The 27157-nt window shown below is 44.0% G+C and overlaps 1 protein-coding gene across 3 annotated transcripts; it reads right to left on the bottom strand.

The window, feature by feature from the left end:
* Positions 1-27157, bottom strand: GNL3L (G protein nucleolar 3 like). 3 transcript variants are annotated; one of them, XM_039224466.1, is made up of 16 exons: positions 27088-27157; positions 24767-24903; positions 18236-18276; positions 17231-17338; positions 16360-16476; positions 15515-15598; positions 15223-15358; positions 14274-14377; positions 12280-12424; positions 9816-9903; positions 9142-9316; positions 8917-9059; positions 8453-8589; positions 6303-6430; positions 1861-2080; positions 1-295 (listed from the first exon to the last, which is right to left on the bottom strand). In XM_039224466.1, exons 2-16 carry the CDS (start codon positions 24783-24785, stop codon positions 213-215), a joined length of 1728 nt encoding a protein of 575 aa, XP_039080397.1. In that variant the 5' UTR covers positions 24786-24903; positions 27088-27157; the 3' UTR covers positions 1-212. The 3 variants fall into 3 exon arrangements, with proteins under 3 accessions (XP_039080397.1, XP_039080399.1, XP_039080398.1); XM_039224468.1 differs by having other exon boundaries at positions 9238-9316; XM_039224467.1 differs by having other exon boundaries at positions 24767-24832.

Raw genomic sequence — 27157 nt, 5'->3', positions numbered from 1 at the left:
TAGGGGTTAAATAAAGGATATTAGGTTTGCCAGCTCTAGCAACCTGTGACTCTTTTTCCTTAAAGAATGGAGGGAATAGTGAGAAGGGGGAGTGGTGAGGGAGGAGTTCTTTAAATATGCAGGTACTTCAGGAAGAAGCACACCATTTCATCTGTATTCCATCAGCCCACTGGAACTGTGGTTCGAGGGGAAAGGGGGGTGAGATTAGTCGATCAGTCACCAGCACTGTCATCAGCGTTGCCAGAGAGGTCGAGGACAGACATCATGGAATCAGACAACTTGCTGGCGAGTTTATCTGCAAATGGGAGAAATACAGGCAGTCACTTAATGGGTGGCTTGCCAGCAGGAGGGCCTGCAGGAGCTGGCTTGTATCTATCTTGATCTACATCAAACTCCCAAACTGGCTCACTCACCCCGACCACTACACAAAACAATTGGGCGGGAGGATTGGCAGCCAATGCACAAGCTCACAGGTAGACTCAGTTGTCTACCCGTGAAATGATCACCCCAACATAGTGTCTATCTCAGACTGTCAGACTCACTAGGCTCCAGGTATTTTTCTTCTTTCCAGTACCAAAACAGCTATTTTCTTTTACTGTGTTGAGCTTAGCACTCTGCCACTACCATCAAAGTTCTCACAGCAAAGGGGCAGCAGGAAGTAGGGGCTTTGAGCCTGAATGTTCACCTCCCATCCTCCATCCTCCAGCCTGTTCTTCAGGATTCCCCTCAGATAACATCTCCTCCAGGAAGCATTCTCGGATCATCCCTACCCCACCACCACCTGGGTTAGGTTCACTAGGCTGGGTTCGGTTTCCTCACTCTTCTTTCTCTGTCTGTGATTATTCTGCTACCAATGTCTGTTTTCTTACCTCCTCCTCATTCCCTTATAATAAGACCAGGAGTTCAAGAGTATTTCATCTCTGGATTCCCAGGACTCAGTGTGAAACCAGACCAAGAGCAAAGAATTGGGCTTATGGAGTCAATCAATCCTAGGTTTACATCTTTGCTCCATCAAATACTAGTTGTTTTACCCTGAATATATCATTTAATGTCTCTAGGCCTCAGTTGCCTCACTTACCAAATGGGGATAAGGCTTGCAGTGAGTGAGTGAAGATTAGTGTAGCATGAAGACCTAAACTGGCCAACCACACAACAGACCACCATTAAAATGAAGGAGGAAGTTCTTTTGTGAATTGACATTACATATTAAATGGAAACATTTTATGGCAAAACTGTATGCTCCGTTGACTACCATCTGGATAGGAAAAGAGAATAAAAAATATATAGCTATTTGCCTGTGTACCTATCTGAGGAATGAAACATAAGAAATTAACTGGTCACCTCTGCAAGGGGCCCTAGATGACTAGGAGATTGGAAGGAGAGAAACATTTCACTGTATATCCTTTTGTACCTTTGATTTTGAGTACATTGCCTATTGATAAAGTAAACATTATATATAACCTGTACGCTTCCTAGAAAATAGCTAATAATAAATGGTGGCTATTTGATAAACAGACTAGGTTCTCCAAGTGTGGTTCCCAGAGGGGCAACATCAGCATCGGCCAGGAACCAGTAAGCAACACAATTCTCGAGCGCTATGGCCAACATACTCAATCAGAAACTCTGGGAGTGGGTTCCAGTAATCTGTGTTTTAACAAGTCTTCCAAGTGATTCTAATAATAAGCTATAAAATTTGAGAACTACTGTGCTAATAGGTGAGCCTCCTAACCAATCCCTGCCCCCTAATCAGGGTTAGCCTTTCCATGAATACATGGAAATGTTCATTCAAGAGCCCCCAATGAAGGCATAAGTGGGCAATTTTGGAGCATGGGTTAGAGGGGTATGGTCAGGTGCCCCCACCGGTACGCTTCTGCATCTTCTTCTTATTCTTCAGAGCAGATGCCAGAGCCTGGCCCTGCTGCAGAGGGTCTGTCTCCATGATCCTCTGCAGCATTGGACGGCGGTCCACAGGGCAGATGTCCACAGTGCTACTATTCCTGGGGCAGTGGTCCACGTTGCGTTTAGCCCACCCCATCTGATGACGGTTTGGATTGGTACAATACCCAGTAAGATTTCCAATCTGGAGAGAGAGAGGGACAACAGTGAGGTCTGGGTCCTCCAAAGACTTCTGCAGAGGAGGCAGGGACAGGTCTGCTTAAGAATAGGAAGCCTGGGGCGCCTGGGCGGTTCAGTGGGTTAAGCATCCCGCTCTTGATTTCGGCTCAGGTTATGATCTTACGGTTTGGGAGTTTGAGCCCTACACTGGGTACTGTACTGGAGTGCAAAGCCTGCTTAGGATTCTCTTTCTCCCCCTCTCTCTGTTTCTCCCCTGCTTGTGTTCTCTCTCTCTCTCAAAATAAATAAACTTAAAAAAAAAAAAAAAAAAAAAAGAACAGGTAGAACTAAGCTCCAAGCTGGCACCATCACAAACTAGAAGGTGCTCTGTTAATCTCTCAGCTGCAGTTTGCTTATCTGTCAAATGGGGTAGACAATGGTTAGCTTGCATGGCTTCTACAAGAATAAAATATAAAAGCAGAGTTACTTGATTAATGATAAGTGATATTATGATTCTTTTTTTTAATTCAAGTTAATTAACAAACAGTATAGTCATGGTTTCAGGAGTAGAATCCAGCATATGACACCCAGTGCTTACCTGAACAAGTGCCCTCCTTAACCCCTATCACCTATTTAACCCATCCCCTCACCCACCTCCCATCCAGCAATCCTCAGTCTGTTCTCTGTATTTGAGTCTCTTATGGTTTGCCTCCCTCTCTGTTTTTAATCTTATTTTTCTTTCCCTTCACCTATGTTCATCTGCAGTGTTTCTTAAATTCCACATGAGTGAAATCATATATTTGTACTTCTCTGATTGACTTATTTCACTTAACATAATACCCTCTAGTTCTATCCATGTTGTTGCAAATGGCAAGATTTCATTCTTTTTTGTTGCCAAGTAGTACTCCATTGTATTATCTTTATCTATTCATAAGTTGATGAAAGTTTGGGTTCTTTCCATACTTTGGCTATTATCAATAGTGCTGCACATTAGGGTGCATGTGCCCCTTCACATCAGCATTTTTGTATCCTTTGGATAAATACCTAGTAGTGCAATTGCTGGGTCATAGGATAGTTCTATTTTTAATTTTTTGAGGAACCTCCATATTGTTTTCCAGAGTGGCGGCACCAGTTTGCATTTGCACCAGTGGTGCAAAAGTGTTCCTCATTTTTCCACATCCTTGCCAACATCTGTTGTTTCCTGAGCTGTTAATTTTAGCCACTTTGAGTCCATCAACGGACGAATAGATCAAGAAGATGTGGTCTATCTATACGATGGAATACTACATGGCAATGAGAAACAATGAAATCTGGCCATGTGTAGCAACATGGATGGACCTTGAGGGTATTATGCTCAGCGAAATAAGTCAGGCAGAGAAGGACAAATATCATATGTTTGCAGCACGTATAGGAGGATTAGGAGGAACTAACTGAGGACCATGGGGGAGAAGAAGGGGGGAAATGGTGGGGGAAAGGGAGAGAGGCAAACCATGAGAGACTCTTGAATGCTGAGAGACAAACTGAGGACTGATGGATGTGGGGGGGAGGGGGGAGATGGGCATGGAGGAGGGCACTTGTGGGGATGAGCACTGGATGTTATATGGAAACCAATTTGACAATAAACTATTTGTAAAGAGGGGCGCCTGGGTGGCTTAGTCGGTTAAGCGTCCGATTTTCGCTTAGGTCATGATCTCGCGGTTCGTGGGTTCGAGCTCCGCGTCGGGCTCTGTGCTGACTGCCAGCTCAGAGCCTGGAGCCTGTTTCAGGGTCTGTGTCTCCCTCTCTCTCTGACCCTCCCCTGTTCACGCTGTCTCTCTCTCTCTCTCTCCTAGAAATAAATAAAAAACATTAAAAAAAAAAAAACTATTTGTAAAGAAAAAAAATTTTAGCCATTTTGACAGATGTGAGGTGGTATCTCATTATGGTTTTTATTTGTATTTCCTTATGATGAGTGATGTTGAACATCTTTTCGTGTGTGTGTGTATATATATATGTACATATGTGTGTATATATATATTCAATACATATTCTTGTGTGTGTGTGTGTGTATATATGTATTAACTCATTTACATGTATTAATCATTTAATCCTTGCAACAATGCTATAACAAACAAAGCACCTAAGGTCACACAGCTAGTAAACAATGGAATAAATAAGAACCCTGGGGCACCTGGGTGGCTCAGTCGGTTAAGCATCCGACTTCGGCTCAGGTCATGATCTCATGGTTCGTGGGTTCAAGCCCCACATCGGGCTCTATGCTGAGGAATAGCTCAGAGCCTGGAGCCTGTTTCAGATTCTGTGTCTCCCTCTCTCTCTGACCCTCCCCTGCTCACGCTGTCTCTATCTCTATCTCAAAAATAAATTAAACATTAAAAAAAAAAAAAGAACCCTAGCAGTCAGGCTTATATGTATGTATGATTACCCACCACACTATAGTGGAGAAAAGGCAAGGTTCCCTGAACCTGAGTCTGAAACTTGTAGCACAGAGTAGGAACTGCTATAGGTCCCTGAGGAAAAATGGTATGTTCTAGAGCTTATGGGCTCATTAAGAAGTATTACCGGAGGATGGCCTTAAACATTCAACTTTACACTGGTTTTCCAGAAAGCACTGGGGAAATCTTTTAAAACTGTGTGATGAGAATGGCATGATTCCTACCACTACCTCAATGCAGGCCTCATCATCGCTTATAAAATAGAGATGACCATTTCCTTTCTCGACCCCCTGCTTCCAACCCTGCTCCCTTTCGTTCTAACCTGATTTTTGCTCTGGCTGCCAGAGTGATAGTTGTAGTACACAAACCTAGCCACATCATTTCCTTGCTTATGAAACCCTTCCAGATATTTCGTAGCCATCAAAAAGAAAGGACAGCTCTTTAAGTAATCATGTGAAACAATCTACAAGATGATTTTGTAAGTGAAATAAGCAAAATACAGAATAATATAAATAGCATGCTATTATTTGAACTAAAATAGATCTCTGTATCTCCTTAAACATATATATGTGTGTGCATAAAGATGGAATAGCTATGAAAGGACATTCAAGTCTGTCAACCAAGGAGAAGGCAAAGTGGCTGGGAGACAGATGCAGGAGAGAAACTTATCACTGTATATACCCTTTAGCACTTCTTAAATTTTATGCCATGTACATGTATTACCTAGTCAAAATATAAGGGGAAAATTTTTTTTAAATAAAATCAGAAAAAAAAGAAAATGCTTTGACAAAAACAATAACCAACTTTCAATGTTTTCCTAATATTCATAGCTTAAAGTCAAACACAGGACTGCTGTGATCTGATTCCAGATTCATCTTTCCTTGCCTCCACTCTCATTCCAACTACCCCACACCACTAATGATTTCCCTAAAACACCACACTCTCCTTTTTGGGCCTTGGCATAGCACTGGCTGAGCTCCTAGCATCAGCTGCCCCCTACTCCCCTCCAAATTGCCCAGAGAATTCCTCAATCTCCAAGAGGTAGCACAAGCATCAAGGCCTCCAGGAAGACTTCCTTGACTCACAAGTAGTATAGCTTAGGGCCCTCAGATCATGCCTTTCCCAGCCTCTTCTCCCACCCCTAGTCTGTGTGTCTCCCATAACACTACAGATGTCTGTGTCTGAAACTCACTAAACTGCAACCTCTCAAAGGGCAGAAATGGGGGACTGGCAGAAGAAAAAGCTGAGAGCCTCAGGAGTCATAGCATGGCATACTGACTTAATCATGTAGGTGCTGGGGAGCCATGACAGGGGAGGGGACATGGTCAGACTGGACCATTAGAAACCATGGGACAAATGTCCAAGTGAGAAAGGGTTAGAAGCTTAGACTAGGGTTACAGAAAGGGTAGGGATCAAAAGAAGCTGACAGCTTCTCAAGAGACTTAGGAGAGAGAAGCCATAGGATTTACTGACTGACTGTATGGGACATCGGATGCTAGTTAGAGAGAAGAGTCATGGATACCCAGGTTTGCAACTTGAACAACTGGGGGGCTAAATGGAGATACCTGTTCTCTAGGCTGGAGCCAGTCAGGCAAAGCTCCTTGAGAGAGTATGCCTCTTCCTTGGACCTGCCATTGCCTGGCAAAGGATGCACACCATCACTTGATGCCCAGGGAGCCCACAGGGAGTGAAATGAATGACCTACATCTCCCCAGCATTGTATGCAGACCTTGTGGGAGCCAGGCAGAAGGGACCAACTACTTTCCAGAGCCCTGGGTAGAGGAGAGAGTTGCCATGAATAAAGAGGACAGGTACCTTATACACGGTGGTTTTATTTTCCATGGCGTCTGCTATTTTCATCATCGGAGAATGGAGCCACTTGATCTCCATTTCAAGCGGGTCCATGTCACCCAAGAGTTCATCTGATTCTCCAGTGGCCAAGCCTTTAACACAAACAAAACCACTGTAAGGGCCCTAGCTCCTCCCTGCGGCCAGCCTCCTGATCCCCACTGATCAGGCCTCAGTGGAAAGGATATGTGGACATAAGGAGTTGGAAAGGAAAACTCTTTCATTCCTGCTGGGAGTACACATATCAAAGGATTAAAGGCATGTGGGCATTTGCCTACTGGGAGCTGTTCTTAGAGCCTTACCTTCCTCATCTGGAAAATAAGAATAACACAAATCAATGACATTGGGCTGCTGTCACAGAAGACGATGCCTGAAATGCACTGGTCTGAGACACTGCTCAGTAAATGGCAGCCATTGGGTTTCCCTCCCTAGGACCAGTCCTCTCTCCCCCTCCCTCTGGCCCCTTGCCTGGAGTTGGCCTCCACTGCAAACCATTAATGTACCCATTGCCCTGGGCCCACATTATCCCCCCACCTACTTCTAAACTTGGCCCCCATCCCCTTCCTCTAATCCCTACTCACTCTTCAAGATACAACATTAGGACCAACTCTTCTGGGAAACTCTCACCATTAACTTCCTCTCCTCAATTTCCCAGAGCTCAATCTTTTGCCAAAGCACATTCTCATTAATGGAGCCCCTTTGCCCTCACATGCAGCCAGGGTCAAGCATCATCATAAGAATGTGAGTTCTAGGGGGCCTGGGTGGCTTAGTCGGTTGAGCGTCCGACTTTCGCTTAGGTCATGATCTCGCGGTTCGTGGGTTCGAGCCCCATGTCGGGCTCTGTGCTGACTGCCAGCAGAGCCTGGAGCCTGTTTCGGAGTCTGTGTCTCCCTCTCTCTCTGACCCTCCCCTGCTCACGCTGTCTCTCTCTCTCCTAGAAATAAATAAAAATATTAAAAATGAAAAAAAAAAGAATGTTGAGTTCTAATTCCTCCCAACTGCCCACTTGGTAGAAGAGGGAAGTAAAGTTCAGAAAGGGAATGGACATGCCTAAAACCACATGGAGAATAAATTCTGAAGAAAACAAGTCCCCTTGTCCTCTAGATCTAAACTCCAAGGACACTAAACGACCCAGAGAAGGAAAGCTAGTGGCCCTCAAGAGAAACAGAGAAACCAGAAGCCAGGCCAGCTAGAGCTCTTTCCACTACCCCAGTGTTCACAGGCCCAGAGAACACTGGTCACCTTTCCTAGGTGGGATAGAGATGGAGAGAGGAGCTCTAAGTTAAGTTTGCAAATGGTAGTATCTGAAGAGAACAAACTTCGTACAGGAATTTCTGAAAGCCACACGTATGTACCCCAGCAAATGATCATCTTAATAATACCTAATATTCGCCAAGCATGTACTATAATCCAGGCACTGCTCTAAGTGTTTTTCCATAATAATAAGTCCTTATGACCATCTTATCTTATTGAGTGAGTGCTACTGTCCCCATTTTACAGATGACGTCATTGAGAAATGGAAAAATTAAGTAACCTACGCAGCATCACAGTTAGTAAGAAACAAAACTTGGATTTGAATCCAGGCAGTCCATTCTTTTAACCACTTAGCTACTCTGGGCTAGGACAGTCTTAGACAACAGGACAGAAGAGCTACTCTAAATGCCACCTCTGCCTGCCACTAACTAGGCACCATTCAGCAAGTATCACCTTTCTGTGACCCAGATGCTTCCCCGCCAATGGGGGTAAGAATGAAAATCTAGGAATAGACATGCAATGGCTGAGGCAAAGTCTAGGGCAACAAGAAGGGGTTTTGCATAGGAGTGTCTTAGTCCATTCCAGGTCCCAAGAGATGGGGAAAGGACCCTCCTCCTTCCTGAGTACCCCATTGTGTACACAGTACTTTGCTGACTTTTTTTCTATCTACCAGGAGACCACAACCACCCCCATGGCCCAGATTAGAACTCTCCCCATTGTGTTAAACAAGTTTCCCAAAGCCAGAGTAGGGCCCGGGCGGGGAGGTGGGGAGATCAAACATGGGATTTTTTGTTGGTTCTGTATGGTTCCCACCCAGGGGAAGACAAAGTGCCAGGCAGGCCATTCCACTTGCCCCCACTTACATTCCATGGTATCTTCATTGGCCTGCTCTGTATCCTCAATGTCAAAGACTTCAGTCATCTCCTTAATGATCTCAGCACTAAGATGAGCAGGCAAAGTGTGCGTGGCAGGTGGGAGTGTATAGAAGCTAATCTTCCCGCTGTATTAGGAGGTAAGGAAATTGGTGATGTCATTAAGAGAACAAATGACCAAAGAGAGGATGAGTTGCCAAGTCAGAAACAATGAGGAACAACAAGAAAACTCACAGTGGCTTCAGAACAACAAGAAGTTGAGTTGCTGGATAACCACTAGCCATAAATTCCTGATCAGGACATGACCTGGTGCCTTGGCCTTTCCCTGCCCTAGGACCCAGGATGTCAGACTGCCCTACCACTAAACACAGATGCACCCCTTTATGCACAGATGCTCAGCATCACAGATGCTGATTCTCAGCAGGTCTCACCCTTACTCCTAGCCCCCTCCTCACCTCACCCAGTCAGCCAAAACAGCTTTGGCTGCCTGCTCCTGACTGTATATGCCTCCCTTCTTCTTCTTCCCCAGGCGGTGAGCCACCGCAGTCAGGAAGTGCTCAGTGGTCTGGAACCCAGAGATGCCATAATAGTTGGAAATCTGGTGAAGAAAGAAGAGAAACAATGAAGTAAACTGACGGGCCCTTGGAGTGTGGGAGGGCATGAACTAGAGCCTTCTGTACCTCCTCCAGGTTACAGCGCTGCAGGATGGTCTCTACTGGGGTCACAGGGTCTGCCAATTTCTGCACATGGATGCAGTTGCGCAGGATGGTGCCCACCTCTGACTTTGGTCCTGGGACAATGCCTGGGGCGTCCAGCAGCCTGATGAACTTGTCCAGATAGACCTCCTGCATGAACCTAGGACAGAAAAGAGGAGATAAGAGAGAACACAGGACACTGATGAGCAAGGATGTGTCTTTCTGGTACCCTCTAAGCCCCAGGCACACAGCTAGGAGAGGGGTGAGGGGCAGATAGTATACAGATGAAAATGGAGAGATGTGGGGCTGGGGGCTCTGGGGCCTACAAACCTGGGACTAATTCTAGTCTAGTCTCTTGCACTGAGGACTAAGCTGTAGGACCATGGACAAGCTTCCAACTCTCTGAGCCTCGGTTGCTTCATCAAAGAAGTAGAGTTGCTTATCTTAGCCCAATCTTACATGGCTACTAAGAGACTTCAAGGAGCTAAGGGGGAAAGCACCCAGCTCAGTGCCTGACCCACATCAAGGACTGTTAGTGAGACTCCCATGCCCAGAGGAAGAATCAGGTAAGGAGCCAAGATAAGGAAGGAGCAAGAGCTACAGTCGTGGGAGATGGGGGAATGGTAGGGTCAAGGATCTGTGAGCAGGGAGGTGCTTACTTGGTGACCCCAGGAACGGCTCCCACACTGCATGCACGGCTGCGCTTCAGGCTATTGATCAGGCTGCTCTTCCCAACATTGGGAAGGCCTATAAAGGAAGAACAGATGGCTCAGGGCAGGAAGGGCTCTCAGGAACACTTGGGCCAGACTGTATGTGGGCAACCCAGGCAAGGACAATGACCAAACTGTGCGGAAGCCAAAAACAGAGTCTGGCCTCCTGCCTTCTCATCCCAGGCCCTGGCCAAGCCCCAACATGGCCTTCCTAACCCTTTCCTCCAATTGTGAGCATACTGGGTAGACATGTCACTCTCTCTAGAAGTGACACTCACCTCCCACCTACAACCAGCCTGGGGAAAGTGCTCAATGCTTGGCCTCCATAACATGATCCAAGAGAGGGTAGATATCAGGACATGTCCGTGAAACAGAGAATCATCTGTCCCGGTGTAAAATTCAGCTGGCAGGGAATGGGAAAGCTTTCTCCAGATGTCAGTCTTTCAGAGCAACTGTCTGCCTGTGGTGCATGTTCTTCTCTTCAAGCATCTGTGAGCACTTTTAGGCCTATGGATGTCTTTGTGTGCTACTCCCTCACCAGGTCTCTCATTCTCACCATTGTCTTTCTCTGTGCACTAGAATTTATACACAGACCACTATCTCATGGACATGCCTATGTGTGTGTACTCCTTATGTGCAGAAGTCTCTGTACATCTATGTCTGTGTATGTGTGTGTGTGTGTGCATGCACGCACATGCGTATCTCTTGGGTGTCCGCATTCTAAATGTTACTGATTTTTTCCCATTTTTACTTTCTCCCACTCAGTCTTTTTCGCTATCATATATTTCTTCCTTTGTGTATGTCTAAGCACCTCTTCCTCTGCTGATTTGTCTCCTTGTCTATCATTCTAGCCATTGTCCTTTCTGATTGTCCTTGCCCCACCAATTCTGCCTTTTTAATTCCCTCTATACCAACTTCTCTCAGTCTCTTTCAGTGTTCCTTCTCTCCCTGTGGTTGTCTCTGTTTGTATGCCTCTGCACATGTTTCACTATGTCTTCTTCTATCTCCCCATCTACATCCCTAACCTCTCTATCTCTGTTTCTCTATGAATATACATCTATCTCATCATAGACATGTTTGTGTATTTGTCTCCTATGACTCTGAGTATGTGACTATGTCTGAGGGTAAAGCGTATCTGGGTACGTGTCTCTCTGTGCCTCTATGTGTTTGCAGGGAGCAAAGTTGGGGTGAGTGTGTAGGAAGGACTTGATTTGCATATGTTGCCTCTGGGTCTAGACATGTTTGCACAAGTATAGATCTATACATGTATTTGTGGATCTGCATGTGTTCACAGGGGTGTGTGTGTGTGTGTGTGTGTGTGCGCGCGTGTGTGTGTTCCTCCATGTCTACCACTTTGTTCCTGGCTCTTTCCGTGTATACTTCCCTCTCAATCTGTCTCTCTATCCCTGTGTCTGCTCTTTCTCGTTCTTTTTTTGGTATGCAGGTCTGTCTCTAAATGCATGGAGTGTCTGGCCCTCTTATGTCTCTCTCTGCAGGTCTCTGTGACCATGTCTGTCTCTATGTTTCTTTTGGTTTCTTTTTGTTTTCATTATCTCCCTCTCTCTACATGCCTCTGTCATTTAAATCAATCTTTCCTTTCTACTCCCCACCGATCCCACCATTTCCCAGTTCTTTTTCTAGGTCTATTCAGGTCTGTGTATCTATACCTTTTTCTCAGTGTCCAGCTCTCTCCAATTTTTTTTTAATATTTTTATTTATTTCTAGGAGAGAGAGACAGCGTGAGCAGGGGAGGGTCAGAGAGAGAGGGAGACACAGACTCTGAAATAGGTTCCAGGCTCTGAGCTGGCAGTCAGCACAGAGCCCGACACGGGGCTCGAACCCACGAACCGTGAGATCATGACCCAAGCGAAAGTCGGACGCTTAACCGACTAAGCCACCCAGGCGCCCCACTCTCTCCAATGTTTTTCTCTCTTGGCTTTACTTCCTCTCCCTGACAGTTTATCTCTTCTCTCAATTTCCCTACTCTCTTCCCATCATCCTTGCTTCAGTGCCCTGGTTTCCATACAGGCCCAGGTTTGAGCATTAGCTCTACCTTGTCTCATGTAGGGCTGATCCCCTCAAGTCCCCTTCCCTTCTCTGGGCCTCAGTGTTCTTATCTGTAAAAGAAATATGTTCCCCCCTCACCTCTCTCACAGTTCTGGTAAAATGAGATGGCACCAACACCAAGCATAGCCCTGTATATTTGGTCCATGGCTCTAATACTCAGTGCACGGTGGTGATTCTGAGTATGCTTTCCTACATTCACCAATACATATCACAAAAAACAAAACCCTTCCTGAACTGCTCCTCTCTTTCCCCAGAAGGGTAACACAAAGCTCCCAGAATGCTTCACCCAGCAAAACCCCTGCCCAAGGAAGGAGCCTGGGCCCCATGACCTCCCTCCAGGCCTTACCCACAACACCCACACGAATATGGGTGCGCACTTCACCAAGGCGGCAATAATTCCCCAAAACCCTCATGAGGTTTTCAGCTCCAAAGCAGGCTTTGCTTTTTAGTAGTGACTCAGAGGCCTGATCCACTGGCACAGTGCAACGATTCTAGAAAATGAAGGGTTATTAAAGAAGAGGCATCAAGTGGGAAATGTGGTCTGAGTCCAGGTTTCCAACTTTCAGTGAAACTTTCAGGGCCACCTCCCTGTGATCATCAAGATCCCCAAGGCTGAAACTGAGGGCTTCTCACACAGGTCCTGAATACCTGCCATTTCCCTGCTTGCACAAGGCCTGTTTTTCCATTGTCACTGCATCTTCAGTCTTCTCTGCCCCTCCCTCTCTCTAGACACACAGATCTCTTGCCTCCTTCAGCAGGGGAAGGATGGGATCCTGGCCTCTAGTCAAGCCAGGTTTGAGTTCATGCTCTGCCTCTCACAGGTGTGTGTGCATCAAATCCTTTTCCCCTTCTCTGGGCCTCAGTGCCCTCATTCACAAAACAGGTACACCACCCTCCCTGTCTGTGCTGGCAATATAGTGCCTGGCCTATAGCCTACCTTCCCTTGATCCCTCACATAGGACAAGGCCATTCAAGCCTCCAACTCCTTACTTCTGGTGCCCTTCCATCTCTTCCTCTTTCCTTACTTACCCAGTGTAGCAGTGCAAAATAGTAATTAAGCTAAATATCCATCAGTAAGAAATAGGTTAAAGAAATATATCCTTAAAGTAGAATACAAATGAAAGAGATGTCAGAAAAGGATGCTCACCATATTTTTTGCCATCAAGAAGGCCAAAAATTATAAATGAGATATCAGGTTTCTCCCAAATTAGTAAAGATTATTAATGATATCAAATGTTGAGGAGGGCACTTTGGGGATGAGCACTGAGTGTTATGTGGAAACTAATTTGACAATAAACTATTTGTAAAAAAAAAAAAAAAAAAAATGATATCAAATGTTGGAAAGGATGTAGGGAAATAAGCCCTCTCAAACATTCATCTACCCCAGTGGTAGGTAGATAAATTAGTACAGCCACTAGAAGGGAGGCAATTTGTCAGTGTCTGGGAAAACGTAAAATACATAAAATATATGACCTAGCCACTCCACCACTCAGTACCCAACCTATACAAACACTCACCCACCAGCCAACATGTGCAAGGGTGTGTGTTAAAGTACTACTTATAATGATTAAAAATTAGAAACTAATTTTATTTAGTATAAGAAAAGTACACCTCTACAAAAAAAATTACGACACAAAAAAGCAAGCCCCAGGATGACACATATGAATGACACTTTCAAACATTTCCTTCTCTATTTGTCTCTATATATACATCTACATATATATAGAGCAAAGAAAAACATCTGAAAAAATAGATACCAAGCTAACAATGGTGGTTACCTCTGGGTGTGGATAAAGGAGATTGGAATTTAGGGTACTGGTGAAAAGCTACTTAAGCTGTCTGTAATTGCTTTTATTTTTTCTACTTTATTTTTTTCATAAATAGGAAGTTCTATACCTGGTGCAAAATTGAAAACACATCACGCAGCACTCAGTTTTTTCTCCTCAGAAGCAACCAAACTTTCCGTAATACTTTAACATTTTACAGCAAAAATGTGTTTCTGTGTTAATGATATAATTAGAAAGTAATGTGATTTGTGTTAAACAGAAAAACGGAGACAGGTTTTTAAAAGTGAACAAATAGTTAACTATATTTACCAAGTTTTCTTTGGACAGTATGTATTACCCTTATATCTGGGGAAAAAACTTCCCAAAAACCTAAAATATAGGAAGGAGTAAAGTGAAACAAATATTAAAAAGTCATCTAGTAAAGCAAAAAGCTCAAAGTTGAAGGCCCAGTTCAATTACCAAAGGGCTGGAGGCCATAGTCCAAGTCATGATCCTCCAATCCTGGCCCCAGGTTACCCTGAAAGAGGCTAAATGCCCCCTGGCTCCAGCTTACCAGGTTTTTGACCTGATGCTGTGTGCTGGCCTTGAAAGCCACCGTTGGCAGCTCATTCCGAAGGTAATCAAGCCACTTCTCCACAACGTCTTTGGGGACCAGGTCTGGGGAAAATAGAAACAGGTAGGACTTAGTAAGGAAAACATCACTTTGATGGCTCACTCCAAATATACATCCATCCACACCAAGGCTAGGCCCACCTCCTGCCAACAGATATCTCCCTCGCCCTACCATACCTGTCCAGTTCCCAGGTTAGAATTAGAAAAGAAAATTTACTCTAGGGGACAAGTTGGCCCTCCCTGAGGGGACATCAGTCCCTCAGGGAAAATGGGCAAATTAACTGTTTGGTCCCAGATGCCTTCCTTCCAAGCCAGACTTCCTGAAGACTGTGTTTCCCATCCTCTCTGTGGATCATTCTAGGTTGGGTCAAATGTCAAGAATAACTCTGACAAGAAGATGGCTACCACTTGTGGAGTACTAACCATGTATGTACCAAGCACTTTATCATTATCTCACAGCATCCTATGAGGCTGAAACAATCACAGCCCAATACAGCTAAAGAAATGGAAGCTCTCATGTGACATGACTTGTCCAAGATCCTAGAGAAAATTGACAGTACAACTGGGATAAGACCCAGATCTCAGTGACTCTTGAGCCCATGTGATTGTGCCCTAGTCTTTGGGTTCCAGCTTAGAGTAGACAGCAACTCCCCCAACCTCTGTTATAGTGTGTGTGTGTGTGTGTGTGTGTGTGTGTGTGTGTGTATGTGTATCTTTCAACAGGTGACTTCATCTCTCAGATTCCTGGCTTTAAAACTGGGTAAGAATTCCTACTTTGCAAAACTGTTATAACTACCCTTGAGTTGCTGAGTCTCAGGGTCTGGTCAGAGCTAGTCTTTCAAGAAGGTTTGGTCCTTGCCCTGCCTTACCCAATGCTGCCCAAAACCCACCAATCTTGTTCAACACCAGGACCAGCTTCTTGTTGCCTTCTGCCTGCAGGACAGCCTCCTCCATTTGGAAGCAACGACAGCCCAATGGGTCCCTGGCATCCAGGACTTCCAGAATCACATCAGAGTATTCCACCACCTATAGGGCAGAGGACAGAGGATGAAGGCAAGGAAAGGATTGGGGATCAATAACAAAGGAAAGGCCTCCATCTCAGTCAGGAAAAACAGAAATGCAGAGGAGATGGGATAGTATTGGTGCCCTCCCTAAAAAGCCTTAAGAAATGGGTCCCAATACCTTATGGAACTCCTTGTAATAAGCCTTCCTTGTAGCCTCATCATCCAACTGAGGAAACATATTTAATTCCTGCAAAACTTCCTCCTAAAGGAAAAAAAAAAAACAGAGAAAGAATGGTACAGGGAGGAAAGACAGAGTGAAAGTCAGGGCTTTGGAAACCATGACAGACTGGGGGAGCTATAGGAATCCCAGCCCACCAAAGAGTAACTTTGACCAGCCAATAAAGCTGGGAACTGGAAGAATGGATAGACCTATATGGTACATGTATGTGCCTGTGTGTAAGTATGTGCTCAAGTACTAGCTAGAGACTGGAATATGCATCTGTGTATGTAAGAAAAGAATGTGAGAGGGAGGTATAAGTGAGAAAAACAACCCATGAGGAGAACATGGGATGGAAGAGCAAAATATGCACTTTATGTTAGAAAAGGAACTTTGAATTGGAAAGCGCATATTCTGTGAGATGAGAATACATGCCAGAGGGCAGTAAGAAGTTGAAGAAGAAAGATCCCCCTCACACACACTCCTGTCAACCTTTCCCTCACACTTACACCTTCTCTCCCCCGCTGTCCCCTGGTCTTAGGTCTCCCTTCCCCTACTCCCAACCCTGTCTTTGGGTTCCATCTTAGGGGTTTTCCAGTCACAGACAAAGCTCAAAATGGCCTCCTGCCTCCTTCTCATCCCTCCCTTCTTCCCTTCCCACGCTTTCCCATCTTCTCTACACGAATTCCCGACTTTCCTTCCAACAATCTTACATTCTCCCTCTTTCCCTTTCACAGAGCAATGGCAATAGATGCTTCTGAGCAAACCCATACCGGTCTGACCCGAAGCAAAGGCTGCTCTCTTACCTTGTGCTCAAACTCCTCCTGGCGTTGCAGGGCATCCTGACAGTAGCTCTCGATGGTCCTACGTCTGTGTCTCTCTTGCTCCCGCGCAGCCTGCTGCTTCTCCCTCATCTCCTCAACCTAAAAAGTGAACACACACCAGAGCTACAGCTGACTACATGTGTAGCCTAAGGGAGGGATGGCAGACTTCAAGTAACAGGGAACAGGTGACAGAGGGGAGAAACAGTGTTGATATGGCAGAGGTAGGAGGAACAGGGATACAGGGAGAGAACAAATATGACAAGAGGATAAGGGGCTTGAGAGAAAGGAAACAAGAGATGAAGGAAGAGAAAGTGTGACAGAGAACAAAAGAAAGAGGACATGTGAAGCTGAGACAGAATGTGTTCTTAAAAGGGAACCAATTAAGACCAGAGGGAGAAAGAGAACAAGGTCCTGGGACGCTCCATCATTTAAAGAGCAGGAAAATAAAACAGCAGCCAGGGAGACTGGAAAAGAGGAAGGAAGACATCCAGGAGAGTGAGATGACAAGAAAGTCAAAGTGAGGGTGTTCCAAAGAAAGCATGGTCTCAAATCCTAAGAATTTGGATGAGATGACGGAAGGAAACTATCCATGAGTCAGAGGATGAACGGACAGTGAGGCTGACAGGAGTTGTTTGAGTGGAACAGTGGGAACCCAGTAGGACAGCAATGGACTGGGAAGTGAGCAAATGGAGACACTAAATCAACTATCAAAGTGACCACCTTCTCTTCCCTCTTCTGCAAACAGCCTCAACAACCCCAACAATTCTGATCTTTGCCCTCCCATTCACCACTTCTGTGGACCTGGCACTCAGGCCAGGCCCTCCCTCTCTCTCCCCCAAGGTCCAGGGCTTACCCTCTTCTTCTTTAATTCAGCTTCCCGACTGGCATGATCATTGAAGTGAACAAACTGGGGAGCAGAGGTCACTTTGGAAGCTGCTTTCTTTCCATTCTGCTTTATGGTCTGGTCACCACACAAGAGGAAACAATCAAACAGAGCTAATGAATCCATGGAAATCACTCATCCTGGAGGGTTAAAGCTGCTCAAAAGTAAGCAAAAAGAAGGGCTCCGTCCCCACAGGTCTGCCCATCTGGCTAGAAAGAGACCCTCCTTCTCCTAGACAAGGGCTGACTGAAGAACCCCAGGAAAGGTGGGGACAAATGGAAAAATTTCCCAGTTAAAGGCCAAGGGAAATGCTAAGTAGCTCTCAAAGTGTGGTGCTTGGACCACAGCAGCAACATCAACTGGGAACTTGTTAGAAATATAAATTATGGGAGGCCATGACAGACCTACTAAATCAGAAACTCAAGGCTAGGGGCCAGCAATCTGTGTTTTAACCAGTCCTTCAGGTAATTACCCAAAACTACCTGGAAGGCTGGTTAAAGTTTGAGAACTTTAACAGACTAAAATTTGAGAACCACTGCTCTGGTGTGTCTTACCTGTCTACACCTTTCCTAACAGGACCAGAAGCTGGAACCAAAGATTATATTTTGGTCTCCCTTTTCAACAAGAGCAATTAGGACTTGGGAATCAGACAGACTCAAGTTCCACCTGTGCTACCTTGAACCAAGGAACTTTCTCACTAAGGCTGTTTCCTCATCTTAAAAATGGGACTATGGCAGTCCCTACAAGGTAACTCAAGCACAAAGTAGTACATGGCTTGTGGTGGTAACTTAATAAACGCTGACTCTACTTCAGCCAACTAAAGAGGGAGAAAAAGGCAGATCCTCTAATTCCAATGTGGTGCTCTATCCGGAATGACACAACATCTACTGGGATTTGTAGTCCTCTTCCAGGGCAGGCAGCCCTGAACTACCCCCAATAATGGGTATACCATACTTGAGGGTGCAGCCAACTTACCTTTTTGCAACCTTTGGGACCTTTACCTGGTTTTTTATTTTCTACAAAAGAAAAAAAAAAAGCCATTATCCACCTACCCAACATCTGTTTATACCTTAATCAAAGGCAAGTCACACTGGGAACCTAAGGAGGACTCAGATACCATGTCTGTCCAGACTCAGAACAAGAAAGACATGAAGATGGCAGCAACAGGGTCAGAGGAAGTACTGGATAAAATATTTGAGGCATTATTTTAATGTAAACTGAAACAATGCTTATGGGAATTCTGTAAAGAATGACTTGAGTGCATGCTTGTGACTCCTCTCTCTCTCTCTCTCTCTCCTAAGTTCTGGCTGGGGGCAACTCACCAATTGCCACGCCAAGCTGAAGTTGCGGGCTGACAGCATGGGAAGGTGATCTGAGGAGTCCCAGGTGGCTAAATCAGGACAAATACCCTCAGCACACGGGGAGAGAACTGCTCATTCCTGCTGACCTTGCTCTGGCCATCACCTCCAAAAGGATGTGCTCTATTTAGCCAAACTGAGGCCTCCCTTGGATACAAGGAAGAGAGAGCTCACCTTCTTCAATCACATCTAAACAAAGCTTAGGAACTTAAGAGACCTCACCCTCTTCATGAGAAGTCCCATCTGTCACCCCCTTCACAGCTGGCCTCTTGGGAAATAATGTCTTCTTTGATTATTACCAACTGCAAGGGGGGCTAAAGGAATTCCTAGGGGGGAAGCTCTGGAAGGTCAGGATATATACAAACAAATAAAGGGGCAGTTTGGGATTACCAGACAGAGGCTCCCCAATCACATTAGGTGGTTCACACCAAAGCAAAGTTAACATAGGAAACAGAGAATTTAAATACTATTGTAAATTCTTAAGGAGATTCAAGAAGATACTTCAAAGGAACTGTGAGGAAAAAAATTCCGAGAACTTGATATTAAATAAAAGTTCAATAGTTATAGTGAAAAACAGAATAGACATCATTAACAACCAAACTAATAAGCTGGAAGAGCTTGCTTAAAACAAAACTCTAAAGAAATGGAAATTATGAGTAAAAATAGAAAATGGAGAATGGACTCAGGAGAGTTAATATCTAAATAACAGGAGTTCTAGAATGAGAAAAAGGTATAAATGAGAAGCAATTAGTTTTTAAAATGATAGATGAAAAATTCCTTAAATTATAAATAGGCTTGAGGTCTCAGATTAGAAGGACTCATAGAGCACCAAGGTTAACAAAAAAAGACATACGATAGGCATACCCTGATGAAATTTCTCAACTCCAAGGATAAAGAGAAGAATCTTATGAATTTCCAAACAGGAATTTCCAACAAAGGCAAGAGAAGCAGATAGCCTTGTCAAATCTACAACTTTTAACACTCAAGACAGAAAAACCATTACAAAGTTCTGAAACAAGGGACAAGTTAAATTCCTATACCTAACCTTCTTTTACATGAAGGTAAAAGACACTTTCAGATGTGCAAAGATTAGCACCTGAATTCTGGTAAAACTATAGTTGACCCTTGAACAACACAAGTTTGAACTCCATGGATACACTCATACAGATTTTTTTTTTTTTTTACAAATACAGTACAGTACTGTAAATGTGTTTTCTCTTCCTTATGATTTTTCTGAACATTTTATTTCCTCTAGCTTCCTTTATTGGAAGAATGCAGTATATAACACATTCAACAAAATATGTGTTCATTGACTGTTATGTTACTGGTAAGGCTTCTGGTCAACAGTAGGCTATTTATTAGTAGTGAAGTTTTTGTGGAATCAAAAGTTATGTGTGGATTTTTGACTGCACAGGGGCTTGAGGCCCCCAACCCCCAAGTAAACTGTACTTGAGGAAGTATACCAACAAAAATAAAAATTAACTCAGAATAAGGATGTCAAGCTAAAGGAAACAAGTAATAGTGGGCAGGAAATCTATTAAAGCTTTAAATTTAAAAAACAGAAAAACTTACCATTAAATCTTTGAAAATGCTACTAATGTAGCTAAGAACTGTAACAAATATTTAGAAAAGATTTTTAAAATCCAGGAAGCATATCATAAGTAAATTGCTCAGCATCAAAATACCAAATTATTTCAAAAAAAAAAAAAAATCCTGGAATCAAGCAATAGGGGTTGGAAAAGCAAAATCATGAAAGCATGTTTAATGTCTTACTTTGGAAGGGCAGGATAAAAATAATAATTATTATTTAATTTTGGTAAAGTGACAGAGAGATTCAAGTTTAGTTATGTTTGATATAAACATGAATGTAATTACTACCATAACCTTAATTACTGGTGGAGGATTTTTTTTTAACTTGAAAAGTAACTAAATAAAAGACTAAGAGGAAACAAACAAAAAATATAAAATAAGATGGCAGGAATTAGACCAAACATATTAGTTACCATGATGAGTGTGAATGGATCAAATTTCCCTGTAACAATAACAACAACAACAACAACAACAACAACAACAGATCTCAAGTCTCCATTTTCTTCCAAAGTACTCATGTTGCAATGAAAAGAATGTGAGGTTGGGAATGAACCAGACTGGCCATTTTACTCAACAATTTCCATCTGCCTAACTTCCCTAGAAACTGGGGGCCAGTGCTGAATGCAGGCACACAATTAAAGAAAATACATCACTTGGTAAAGGGGAAAAACGTCTGCTTCAGAGGGGAAGAGGAACGCAGGAAGAGAGAAAGGAATGCGGGGAAGAGAGTAAGGACACAGTCATCACTCACAGCACTGCAGCACTAAGGAGCCAATGTTAGCCTTGTAATAGCTTCAGAGAGAAAACAACTATGATTTTGTAGCCAGACAGAACCAGACCTAGGTTTCCATTCTGGCTCAATAACTGCCTAGCACATGACCCTGAAGAATTTTTTTTTAAATCTCTGTGAGCCTCAATGTTTCCATCTACCAACTCTCACATCACTACTCAAAGGCAGATCTCCCATTCACCCATCATCTCCCATACTCTCACCCTAATTCTTCCATCTCTCCTTGGAAACAATTCCCCAACCTTCTGCCTCAATGGAGACTCAGCTCTCCTGGTTCACCTTCCCACCTCTGGAAAGGTGGCTGTTGTTTCCTCAGGCACACGAATACTTTGTGGGCCAACAGATGGAAGAGGTGTCCTCTGGGCTCACCATTGTCAAACTAAAACTACTTCCACTTCTTGTGAAAAGAAAAGAAAAGAAAAGAAAAGAAAAGAAAAGAAAAGAAAAGAGAAGAGAAGAGAAGAGAAGAGAAGAGAAGAGAAGAGAAGAGAAGAGAAGAGAAGAAAAAGAAAAAGAAAAAAAAAAGGGAGGAAAACCCTGCTCTTTTTGAGACTGCTACTATCCCTGTCACCTATGAGTCACTTTTCCTCATTTGTTGACACACCTGGCACATAGCTTTACTTTCGACCTGACTCCTGCCATCATCAACCTGGGTATCTTTGGTGACTCCAGGGCCCCTTCCAACATGGGTTTCACACCTCCTCAACATCCCCACTACCTGCCTACTCATTGCTGTGGTGATGCCTATGATCATCATCTGTAACTGCCTGGACTTCAGAAAGCAGTCTCAAACATCCCTCTGACCCATCTTCAAACTCATTTGCTCATCCCCTAGAGTCTTCCAAAGTGAAGCCTCCACTCTATTCCATATTCATCAGCCATCCCCCTACCCTCCCTCTCTGTGCAGCACACATTCCAGTCTGTCATCACAAAGGATTATTAGCCACAGGCAGCTATAAATCTTTTAAGTGACAAAACACATACTCCTTTTTAATAACCATTCAAAAATGTACAATTAAAATTGTATTTGAACACTCCCTGTAGGGCTCCTCAATAACCTCCCCAGATTTAATCATTATTGTTACCATTTGGGTCCAAGGTATGACTGAGAGCGAGGGTCGTTGCACCATGAGGCACCTCCCCCATCTTCCACTGCAGTCATTCCAGTTAGTCTGATCACTACTTTAGCTGCAATTTACCAAAGTCTGTGTTTTGTGAGCACATGTAAAGTTTTTGTTTAATATTCACCATTTTTCCCACTCATGTAGATGTGTATGATTATTCTTTAACAGGTAATAAGTTGCATGTTTCCAAAATATAAAGGTGTATTTTGAGAGGTCTTCCACACTTAACTCTAGCCATGGCACTCTCCTCACTGCAATAAGAAACTACTTTATTAGTGAAAATGAAAATATATGTAATCTTATTTCCCCCCATTTTCTCCCACTGATGATAACATAGTATGTCCTCCTGTTAACAACTTGCTTTTTTCATTTAACAAATATTGGAGATCTTTCCATCTAATATTTTTTTCCATATAATACTCCCTATATATAATCTTTCCATATAATACTTCATTTATTTTTTTATTATAATACTTCATTTCTTTTAAACTGCCAGGGTTCTTTTATATGCATACACTCTACTTCATTTAACAGCTAATTATTGTCTTTTTCATCACTATCAATAACTTTATTATCATCTGATATTTGGTATTTTTAAAAGTATAATTAATTTTGTTCATTTTTCTTGCGTTGAAAAAAATGATTATTTGCTTTTGGTATTCACATAACCACGGTCTGATTCTTGTTGAAATTTTTCTATGATATATAAAGCAAATGTACTGAATTTTTCTTCACCAAGCCCACATAGGCAGGACCACCATTCACACAGAATATGGTGTCACTGGGTTGCACAATTCTTGTCCACTCTATACTGTCATTTTCAATGTGGACTACAGCAAGACAAAGGCAGGAAGCACAGAACCAAACCTGCCCTCATGCTCTTGCCTTCCTTCTTAAAAGGGAGAGTCCATGTATCACATTTGTCTTCTCTCTCCAGGCTATAAAAGCATAGTGGTAGGGGGAAGGATTGAGTTAGCACACTGAGACATTCTAGTGCCTGGCACACAGTAAGTACCAAACAGCTCTGCTGGTCATGCCAGGCCCTTGGGACACAAAGATAAGCCAGATGTGGGTGAGAAGTTAACAGCATAATGGAGGAGACAGACTTGATCATACAGTGTCAATAGACCCAGTTCCTGCGGGTGCAGAAGGTAGAAACCAAGGGAGGAGCTTAACGGGAGGGATTCCCAGAGGAAGTAATGTATAAGCTGAAATCTGAAAAACAAGCAAGAGATATCCAGTTGAAGAATGAGAGAAAAGGGAGGAAAAGAGTCTCAAAGGCAGAAAGAACGGCAATTTGTCTCCACTGTCTGGTATATACTGCTATATACCTCAGATCAAGTCACTTAACCTTGTTGAGCCTATTTCCTCAACTGTAAAATGGGAATGGGGGTAAGGGGAACACCACGTCCAAGGAAGTTGGGAAGACAATAATGATACCATATGTAAAAGACAGACTAAATGATGTGGTACATAATAAGCAATTTTTGAGGCTTTCTATTATTTTAGTATATTTGACACACAATGTTACACTAGTTTCAATGTATAACATAGTGATTCCACAAGACAAGTCTATGTCTATGCATTACGCTATGCTCAACACAAGTGTAGCCACCATCTGTCACCATACAATGGTACTACAGTACCACTGACTATATTCTCTACTCTGTACCTTTTAATCCCATGACTTATTTATTCCATAACTGAAAGCCTGTATCTCTCACTCTCCTTCACACATTTTGCTCATCTCCTCATGCCGTACGGAACAATTTTTAAAAACAGAACTACCCTATGATCCAATAATCACATTACAGGATATTTACTCAAAAATTACAAAAACACTAATTTGAAGGGATACTTGCACCCCAATGTTTATAACAGCATTATCTACAACAGCCAAATTGTGGAAATAGCCCAAGTGTCCATCAACTGATGAATGGGTAAAGATGTGGTGTATATATACAATGGAATATTACTCAGCCAAAAAAAAAAAAAAAAAAGAATGTTTTTGCATTTGCAAAAACATGGATGGAACTAGAGTATAATGTTAAGCAAAATAAGTCGGAGAGAGACAAATACCATATGATTTCAATCCTACGTGGAATTTCAGAAACAAAACAAATAAGCAGAATTAAAAAAAATAGAGACAAACCAAGATATACTCTTGGGGCACCTGAGTGGCTCAGTTCGTTGAGCATCTAATTTTGGCTCAGGTCATGATCTCACAGTTCATGAGTTTGAGCCCCGCATTGGGCTTTGCACTGACAACACAGGTCCTGCTTCGGATCCTCTGTCTCCCTCTCTTTCTGCCCCTCCCCTGCTCTCCCTCTCAAAAATAAACATTAAAAAAAAGAAACAGACTCCTAACTAAGAGAATAAACTGATGGTTACCAGAGAGGAGGTGGGTTGGGGGATGGGTGAAATAGGTGATGAGAATTAAGGAGTACAGTTGTCCTGATAAGCACTGGGTGACACATGGAATTGTTGAATCACTATATTGTACACCTGAAACTAATACAACCCTCTATGTTAACTCTACTGGAATTAATTTTTTTAAGGAAATAATTTTTTTTAAAGTTGCCATGAAATACTTTAAATATTTATTAAAGCTTAGTATTGGGAGGGGGTGGTAAAAGAAACTCACTGTGTCTATGTTTCATCATGATGGGTGACTTGAAAGCAGGTAGGTTCAAATCTGCAGGCTTTCGTCCTGTCAGAATGGAAGAACCAATGTGAAGACAGAGAGAGGAACCACAACGCCACGAGCTCCCTTCTGAGCCCCTTGAAGGCAAAATGAAATGTTGAAGAACATGATAAGTCCTGACAATTAGAGGAACCAGGAGGAGCTATAATGGAGTTGGGGCCTGGTATAGCTGAGTCTACACAGGGATGGCAACATCACACTACCCAAAAGGAGGTCAGATCTAAACCTCTCTTACTGGGTGGAGTCACTGCTTCAATGTATCAGATGGGGACTTTGGTCCTCAATCTTCCATCCTGTAGTGTTATATACCCTAGCACTAAACCTCTCTATGCTGAGGGGAGGGGGTATGCAAGGATGACCTGTTTCTACATAGAATATTAATACTACCTCTTTTCCCAAGTAGAGAGTTCTATGTCTGATCTACCCTGGAAGTGAGGGGAAAGACAGATACCAGGAGTCTACCCTAGGGAAAAGGGACCTCAGAACAATGCTTTTAATCTGTGTTTATGTTATACTGAAGCCAGGTCAGTGCAAAATCTTGGTGGCTGGTAATCTATACCTACATGTGTGGTTAGGATCTGTTCTTGGTGAATGGGGGTGAGGAGAGGCCTTCTGTTGCTCTACTACAGGGTGCAGAGGAACTGGGAAAACCAATAGAGTGGTTGTGTGCATCTCCACTGCATGGGAGAGAAGTGAAGGTCTGTACATTTCTAAGTTGTCAGGGAGGAGTCCTGGGTCTCTTTACCCTGGGGAGGGATGGGGTGAGGGGAGAATGATATGCCTGTCTCCACTGCAAGGTGACATTAGTTGCCACACTAATGAAGGGGGAGGGAATCATGCAGCTTTGCATGAATGGGGTCCACACCTTGCCTGTAGTGGGCTATACTGGATCCTTCATGAGAGGTGGGATGGGGGACAATCTGTTTATCTTTTATATGGGTTAAAGTCAGCAGTGTGCTAACACTGAAGGGAATAGGACCTCTAGTTCTCTGCGCGGGGGGTAGGGACACAGCTATAAATTCAGTGAATCAGCCCTTACACTTTGAGCCGGTGCGGGTGTGTGTCTGTGTCTATGTCTGTGTTTTTATCCTGGATGGAGATAGAGATCCGAGCCCTCTACCTTGGGTAACTGGGGGGGGGGGGGGGGGGGGGGGGGGGGGGGGGGGGATATTTGCATAAAATGTAGGATGATCAGTGATGTCATTGCCTCGCAACACTGCAGGGAGGAGGAGCTGCACCTCTCTGTTCCCTTGGGGGATCTCTCCTTTGCTACAATTGGTGATTCTAAATCCTTGGGGAAAGAGTGAAAGAGTACAGGAAGAATGATCTCTCAAATCTGAGCCCCTCTACTTGGGGGCGGGGGGCACCAGGGGCAGATCCGACAGCATTCCCAGGTTAAGCTGTTTCTCTTTCCTGCAGGGCATTCGGGGGTGCTGGACGATTACAAATTCGGTAAACCAGTGCCCCCTTATGGGATGGGGGGGAGGAGTCAAGTCTTCCACAATGGGGGTCTCACTCTAGCCAAGGAGAAGAAAATCTGCACGTTCTCTATGGGCTGAGGGGTGTTCCTCAAACCACTCTGAGTAGGTCTAACATCTCTGCGGTAGTAGGGGCGGCGTTTCTGCAACTGGTTACATGAGGGCTATGCAGGGAAGTCTCTAGCTCTTCTGCCTCGGTATATTAAACGTTTCTGAGCTCCCCAGTATTGGCGGTCCCACCAGGGTAGGCGGGAGTGAACGCGTACGGAGGGAGTAATATACCAAAGCCTCTATCCAAAGGGAACTGTTGTTATCCAGGCGGATCTGTGTGCCTTAGTGCCGATAAAGGCCCGCGTCACTCAGCTTTTGCGTGGGGGGTGGGGGGTTTGTCTCTATAACCGTGGGATCGATGTCGCCACTCGGAGACGCCTGTCTACACTGGAGGGGTGCAGAATGGTATCCTGAAGAGAGGAGGGCCCTCGATGCTTGTCCACACAAATGGGGTCTGTGACTTTATACATAGTGCGTACAGGGCTCTATATCTGCCTAGATGGGGTAGGGACATGGCCCTCTACCCAGCAAGAGTGCATTTGGGCACATGCTCATGTGCAGAGCGACCCCTATCCCTCACCTGGGCCCTTCTACCCTGGATGAGAGCTGGTTCTCTACCTCTCTATTCCAGGGTGGAGGAAACCTCTAGTTTTCACCTCAAATATACGATCCTTACCGCGCGACTGCCTGGGAGAACGCTCACAACGAGAAAAGAGGAGAGTCGTCTCTTACCTCCACTTCCGGCGGGGATCAGAGAGGAGAGAACTGCACCACAATATGGTTGGTCCACAGGCTGCGCTCG

The sequence above is a fragment of the Hyaena hyaena genome, unplaced genomic scaffold (assembly GCF_003009895.1).
Source record: "Hyaena hyaena isolate Hyena2069 unplaced genomic scaffold, ASM300989v1 scaffold_1630, whole genome shotgun sequence".
Classification (NCBI taxonomy): domain Eukaryota; kingdom Metazoa; phylum Chordata; class Mammalia; order Carnivora; family Hyaenidae; genus Hyaena; species Hyaena hyaena.
This window is presented reverse-complemented; position numbering and strand designations above follow the sequence as displayed.